Source organism: Sinocyclocheilus anshuiensis, unplaced genomic scaffold (genome assembly GCF_001515605.1).
Source record: "Sinocyclocheilus anshuiensis isolate Anshui unplaced genomic scaffold, SAMN03320099.WGS_v1.1 scaffold1540, whole genome shotgun sequence".
Lineage (NCBI taxonomy): Eukaryota > Metazoa > Chordata > Actinopteri > Cypriniformes > Cyprinidae > Sinocyclocheilus > Sinocyclocheilus anshuiensis.
This window is the reverse complement of record NW_015558654.1, coordinates 477,394-484,914: the sequence shown is the minus strand read 5'-3', so window position 1 is coordinate 484,914 and position 7,521 is coordinate 477,394. Positions and strand designations below refer to the sequence as shown.

Below are 7,521 nucleotides of genomic sequence, written 5' to 3'. Positions count from 1 at the left end.
CGAAAGTGCCGGCGGATCTCCACCAAATTCGGGGGATCCCTTCAGCTCGAGGAGCCCTCTCGAACGCCACCCTCCGATAATATCGGCAAAACGATATATTGGTCGGGCTCTAGTTACGAGCGATATTTCAGAGCTTTACTGTACATACACATATAGCTTTATTTCTCATCGCTGTTCTTAGAATGGTCTGTTGTGCTATTATAGTCATAACCTGCTCTTTATAGTTTGATGAAATGTTGTTTTTCCTAACAGACAGTTTTCAGATGACCTCGATTCTAAATAGTTACTTTTTTGTGCAAAGATATTTCTAGACGCGACTATTCCTGTCAGACGGGGGTTTAGTAATGAGTTAATAATGATCCTTATGAGTGAATCTTTCCCTAAAGAAAACAAAGCCTGTTTTTGGGGCTGGTAAGATAGCTGTCCTAAAGTAGATTTCATTTTCTCAATGCTAAATGTAATTGTTCCTTACATGCTCTTTATGTGAATGATGTCCCTTGATTATGTGCGTACAAGTCTTTGACTCAGTCCTGACATTGATTTCCTCTGGCGATTTACACAAACCCAGTGTTACTCCAGACTCAGTTTGAGTAAATGAAAATGTCTGTCACCATCACTCAAATACTTTTTGATTAAAGCAAGATCGTGGTGTGTAATATAAAAACATATCTGACACTGAAAGATATCAGACATGCAGAGACTGTGGAATAAGATTGTATTGTCACGGTTCTGTCTTAATTCAGGCCCGACCTGGTCGATATGAGCAGAGTATCAACACAAAGTAGCAGATCCAACCTAGAGCAAGCGTTTTGTGTGGCCGAGCAGCTTGGTGTGGCCCGACTGCTGGACCCAGAGGGTGAGTTTCAGCGCCAAACTAATGTCCTCATCCATGTTAAGCCATTAGGCATTATTATATTGTCAAAAACAAAGTTTATTGCTTGCACATGTGTAAACTGTATTTAAAAACTATTTATCAGTTATTTATTGTTTACATTTAATTACATTTTTTAAGCATGGATTAAATAAAATTAGAATTAATTAATTAATTAATTTTTTTTAAGTGGCAACATCATCCAACATTCATCCTGCATTCATTGATTGGCTACCCCTGTTGAAAAAAACAGCATATGCTGGTTAGGTATGTTTTGAAGCATGGCTGCTGGTTTAAGATGGTCCTTAGCTGGTCATGTGCTGGTTTAAGCTTGTCATGTGCTGGTTCAAGATGGTCAGCTTAAACCAGCAGCCATGCTTGAAAACATACCTAACCAGCATATGCTAGTTTTTTCAACAGGGACCTTAGCTGCCCATACTCTTCTTTGCTTTTGGACGCCCTTTCTTTTTTTCACCTCTGCTCTACTTTGTTCCAAATGTGATTAGAAAACAAATTCATCATCATTATGCCACCTTTTTCTCATTAAAAACAATTAGGTTGCCACCAACCATTTCACAAAAATGACACCATAGAGTGCCTTTGTTTCTTTTGGTAATGTGCGAGACTCTTGAGATGTGATTGTTGTCTCAGAGTGAGAATGAGCTGCTAGTTAACACAACTCTACTAAATGTCTGAAGTGAGCCGTCATTGATTCAGCTTTGACGTGTTGTTTTCTGGTGCAGCGCAACTGGTTCCTCCTTATAGGGAGTCACCAGAGCTGCAGTCTGAATGTCAGATATTTCGCCCTGCAGTTTCACAGTATTTCATGATCATTTGTAAAACAACACTGGGATCTAAGAATAGTATTCAATGCCCAACACTATCCTCAGCAGACTAAACAGTGAATTCAACACTTAATAAAACTGTTAACTGTCTGTGGTGGATTTTTCCTAGAGGAAAGGTTACAGGAAGTATTATTTGTTGCAAAACTGTTCAATGTTTTATACATTTGCATTCTAACTAATCAAATGTTTGTCCATTCGAGCAGATGTGGACGTGTCATCTCCCGATGAGAAGTCTGTTATTACTTACGTATCAACGTTATACGACGTCTTCCCGAAAGTACCGGAGGGTATGGAGGGCATCAGTGCAAATGTAAGTACAATCACATATAGCTATAATATCACTAACTCTGTGAAAAAGAAGTACACTTTAGCATAGTTTTAAAAAGAGTATTGTTACGGAAAAAATACTTTAACAGAATATACTGAAGTGCAAACTGAATGTAATGTTTTCAGACTTAGTTTAAACTAATATTAAATGCAATTAGCTGAACTTCAGAGTTATTTTTTTAACCATGCATCTGTACAACTTTATATGTACTTTCATAATTACTGCCAAATGACCTGACTAGCATGACAATGGTAAACAAAAAAACTAAACTATACTATATACTATAAAAACTATATTGATAAACTAAAATATACTATGTCATCTTTATTCTGAAATGTACGGAGCCCCTAAAGGGACATGGTGGTGGAAAAAAATCAGATTGAGTGAAAAAATTTGGGGTGGGAGGAAAAAATATTTTTCAGATTTTTTGCGTTCCCTCGCAAAACATTTGCGTTCTCTCGCAAAGATATTTGCGTTCCCTCGCAAAACTTTTGTGTTCCCTCGCAAAACTTTTGCGTTCTCACGCAAAACCAGTTGAGTTCGGACAAACACTTCCTGTTTACTTTACAGATTGTAGTGGTTCATACAGCTTGTACGTTCACAATGGAGCGGTTCATAGAGTTTTGCTTTGAACTTGGACGAAATAGTCAGTTCATGCTTATCAAGGCACGGTTTTGGGACATTCTAAAACGCTTAATGTCTAATAATCTTTTATATGATTGAATCTTCAAACTGCTAACACTTTGCAGTTTCGAATTATGCCCTACTGTAAGTGACGGAGTATTTTATGTTTCAGCGATTTGATCGTGCCAGCGCCTCATGCGCACATATTCATTGCAAATGGCCTGTTCACTATTAAAATAAAACATAGATTCACCAATACAGATCAAATGTTACACAGTCAATTTAAATAATCTGTAGCTTTCCTGTGCATAATATGCTATATTTTATTAATAAACTGTGTAGGCCTACCATATTTTGGTTTTAGCCTATACCGTCTTCGTCCATTAGCCTCCCTTAAGAGTTTTCTATAGCCTAACGGTTTTAAATGGGGGAGAAACGTTGCATTATGGCTATCTGCTTTACTGATAGTAATGCTATTAATAAGGTCATTAATATTACAATTGTTATTAGCATTAATAGTATTTATTAGGCCTAATACCAAATTGGGCCTCCAGTGTCACTGTTATAGTAGCCTACATTAAGCCACATTAAGTGTTTTAGAATGTCCCAAAACTGTGCCTTAAACTATAAGCAAAGCTGACTGTATTTGAACTTGAGTCCAAGTTTAAAATAAAGCTCTATGAACCACTCCATTATGAACGTACGAGCTGTATGAACCACTAACTTACAAGCTGTAAAGTAAACAGGAAGTGTTTGTCTGAACTCAACTGGTTTTGCGAGAGAACACAAAAAAAATTTCCTCCCACCCCGAATTTGTCCCTTTAGGGGCTCCGTAGAAATGTGTCATGTATTTAAAAACATTTGTCATTTGTAATGAAGTTACAATTTAGTACATTTAAAATGTAATGTTGAATAACACACTGTTATAATTATAATATTAAAATAATAATAAAAGTGCTTTACACGTGCTTTAGCATGTTAGTCAAAACATTAAGGTAAGTGTACTTTAACACAAAAATCAATGTACTTTAAAGTAAACCTCAATTTGACATTTTGAGGTCAAAAAACAAGTGCACTTTCTGAAATTGTACTTAAGACTTGAAATTGTGCTCTCTTTAAGTTCACTCAGGTGGCATTTTACTAGATTAATATTACATTATCTGCAAGTACACAACAAATGCATATGTAATTAAGCACACTTATTTTTCACAAGTGTTGCACTGAAAACAGTGCAAATACAAATCACTTAAAGGGATCTTCTGTGTTAAATGTGAGCTCTAGTAAAGCATGTCTAGTTATTTTCCGCTGTCTGTGACTGAAACACAAAAATACTCTGATTTCAGCCGTGACTCTTCTCTGAGGATACTCAGGCTGATACTACATAAACAGCTCAAGGATGATATTAGCTACCTGCATGCTGTAGTCAGGTTTTAGCTGGGTGGGCTGGAGAATTTGCTTGGTCTATGCAAATAAACGTTGTGTCTACATTTTCACGTTACATAAGCATTCCGTGTTTCTTGGAAGAGTTGGAGGCTTGTTATGCAGGAAATTAATTGATTTAGAAGCTCCTAAGGAATCTGTTGATTCTTTGGAATCATTCCCAGAACATTGGATAATTCTGCTTGAGGAAGAGTATGAAGCGTGTATGCTGGTTTCCATTTAAGACACATTGACACAACATGCTTGCAATTCTTGAATAAATGAACAAACGAACATATGAACGATATGAAGAAAGCCAAGAAGTGACACGTCCTATAAATTTATCCCATATTGTTGGAATCATGCCTGCGTTTACATTTTTCTTAGAATTAAAGTGAAATATATAGATCTTAACCAAAAGTTGATGTTCCTGAAATAGGATGTGGACATTAAATGGGTTGAATACCAGAACATGTTGAAGTACCTCAGCCAGTGGATCAAACACAATGTGACTGTTATGTCAGACAGAAATTTCCCCAGCAATCCTGTGGAACTTAAGGTGAGATGCCTCACACTTTCATATTGCTGTTAAGAATTTAAGTACATATTACTCGGTGGGTTTCCTGAATGGCTAGTTGATTTTTTTCATGCAATTATGTAAATAATGTCAATAGTTTTTTAAACATAAAAAATAAATCCATAAACCAGACCATATATTTATGCAAAACATGATGTTCTTTTTTTATTATTTGGAAGTAAGAAATATGGCCCAGACAGTAGCTTGTACAATTAGTGCACATGCAGGAGAGACATGAGGGGTGTTTTGAGGTGAACTATTCCTGGACCAGTTTTACATTCTGATTTATGAAAGGGCAGATATATCTTAAGTAATGATTTGTCAAATATCAGACATTTACAGATGTGCTTTTTCAGCGATCAGCAGCTGCTGAGACTCTCTGATAATCGCTAACTTTAAGCAGTGCTTAGTCTATTGGAGCCTGAGGCAGATTAGCGGTACTGGCTCAGAGGATTTCCATGGCAAATATGTAGCGTCCCACTCGAGAAAACTATTAAAGCCTCTTTAAAGACCTGAAGAGCAGCTCCATCTTTCTCTATGAGCAGAAGCACAGAGTGCAGGTGTTCTGCGCTCATAACTCCAGTGGCTATGTTGTCTTTTTCTCTGTCTGATGGATAGAAATCTCTTTTTTTTTTTGTCAGAACTAACCCTTTTGAACTTTACAGGCACTTTATACGCAGTATCTACAGTTTAAAGAGAATGAAATACCACCGAAAGAAAATGAAAAGGCCAAAATCAAGCATCTCTACAAAATGCTAGAGGTTTGTATCTTTCGTTTCTTTTTTTGATCGTTCATATTTTTTTACCTGTACGTGACACGTGTAGGGGTGTCTTAAACTCTGCTGTATGTTGGGATGCAGGTGTGGATAGAGTTCGGTCGCATCCAGCTCCCTCAAGGGTACCATCCTAATGACGTGGAGAAGGAATGGGGCAAGCTGATCGTGGCCATGCTGGAGAGAGAGAAGAGCCTGAGGCCTGAAGTGGACAGGTATGAGATGATTTACACACGCTATATATCTCTCCATCGCTATTTCTTAATGAAAGAATATGGGTGAGGAATTCACTTGACATTTTTGACATTTACATTCTTAATATTTTTTGTTATCATATCAAACTAGCAGCAATACAAATTTTTACATGTTGAGGTTTTAGAACTAGAATGTTTTTAGAAAGGCACTATTTCTTCATTTATAACGGTCAACTCAACTCTTGTAGTGTTGCACTGATTTCGAAGTGATTTTTTTAATATGCTCTTTTTGTATGGGTTATATATGGCAGGGGTGCAGAACTCAATTCCTGGAGGGTCGCAGCCCTGCAGAGTTTAGTTCCAAGTTGTGCACCCCTGATATATGAGATATTTATAATATTTTTGCTATTATTAATTAGGTTTTGAATGATTAATGATGTTTTTATTTAGATGTTAAGTTTCCTCGAGTCTTTAGAAAGTCCTTATATTAGTTTTACAATCATTTCTTGTCTTGTCACTTGTGGCATTAAGAAATAGAAGAGCATGAGAGCATTATGGTGTTTGAGGTGTTTTTAAAGTTCGGTTGCAAAAAGTAAAGAAGAAGTTCAAACCGTCCATGGCAGTGATTTGATTAAAAGTGTTTTTCACTTAAAAATGTCTGCTAAAGTACTTCTGCATATCTCAGCCAAATGTACAGTGACACATTATATAAGAAATATAAGGATATAAGGAATCAAAGTTGCCATGTTAGCATGTTCCAGTTAGCTCCTGCTGCTAGATATTTAGTTTCTCCTTTGACGGCAGTTGCAAAATTTGCTGTATATTCTGATAAAATAAAATGGTGTTTTCTCAAGCAATATTTATAATACCAATATGTATATAGTATTTTTTAGTTTAGTAGGTGTTTTAACAGTGCAGAGTTCTTAAAAGAGGTTCTTATTTATGGAGGGTTCTTGAAAGAGTGAAATTAGCTTAAAAAAGAAATCTGGTCAGCCCTGCACCAGCCAAGCAACTGCCATTGAGATGAACATGAATGCTATTGATGGCTTACTCTGTGGAGCAGCTTGTTATATGCCGCTCTCCTGAAAAGTGTAAACACTGCGCTGCTGTCAAAACACTGCTTTGTTTGTTTGAGCATCCCGACCAATTCAATATAGCAACCGATGGGGCTCAACAAATGGTGCGAGTTTGGTGGCGGGATATCTGCTCAATATATATCTGATATCTGATCAGTTGGAGATGAGGAAGTGTTCTGTAAATCAGTCATTGGACTCAACTATTGTGTCAATCATTTATAAATCCATTCTTGTGTAAATTGTCAAATAATGCATTGAAATGACTGTTTTGTATGTACAATTTGCACTGAAATTAGTTCTGTTTATGTTTCATGAATTAGCACCATTATGTTCACGAGTTCTGTTTGATGATGCTTGTTCACACATTTCTCTTTCAGTGTCTTAGTAAAAATTTATGTAGGCAATTATTTAGGGTTAAAATCACCCTTCTATGCATTTCAAATATATTAGATTGATATATAATATTTTTGTTAGATTGCCAGCAGAGATTAGTTTTGTTTCCTGCGCAGAAATGACTGTCACACCTATGCAGTTCGCAGTTGTGTTACTCATAATGTTTAGGTGAAAACATGGCGTTGGAAATTACCTGGAAATATACGGAAATCACTCATGCTTTTGATATTTATTAACAGTTTTATGTACACGTGATTATATGTGACCCTGGACCACAAAACCAGTCATAAGGGTCAATTTTTTGAAATTGAGATTTATACATCAATGGAAAGCTTATTTATTCAGCTTTCAGATGATGTATAAATCTCAATTTCAAAAAATTGACCCTTATGACTGGTTTTGTAGTCCAGGGTCACATATA

General features: G+C 36.3%; 1 protein-coding gene across 10 annotated transcripts in view; it reads left to right on the top strand.

The window, feature by feature from the left end:
* The window catches only part of dst (dystonin), a 171,392-nt gene that overhangs the window by 67,677 nt on the left and 96,194 nt on the right, over positions 1-7,521 (top strand). For all 10 annotated transcript variants that reach the window (XM_016477159.1, XM_016477158.1, XM_016477160.1 and 7 more), the window contains 5 exons: positions 744-856; positions 1,920-2,026; positions 4,527-4,646; positions 5,330-5,425; positions 5,525-5,652. In XM_016477159.1, the coding sequence (XP_016332645.1) occupies positions 744-856; positions 1,920-2,026; positions 4,527-4,646; positions 5,330-5,425; positions 5,525-5,652 (564 nt within the window). The remainder of the gene's footprint in view (positions 1-743; positions 857-1,919; positions 2,027-4,526; positions 4,647-5,329; positions 5,426-5,524; positions 5,653-7,521) is intronic.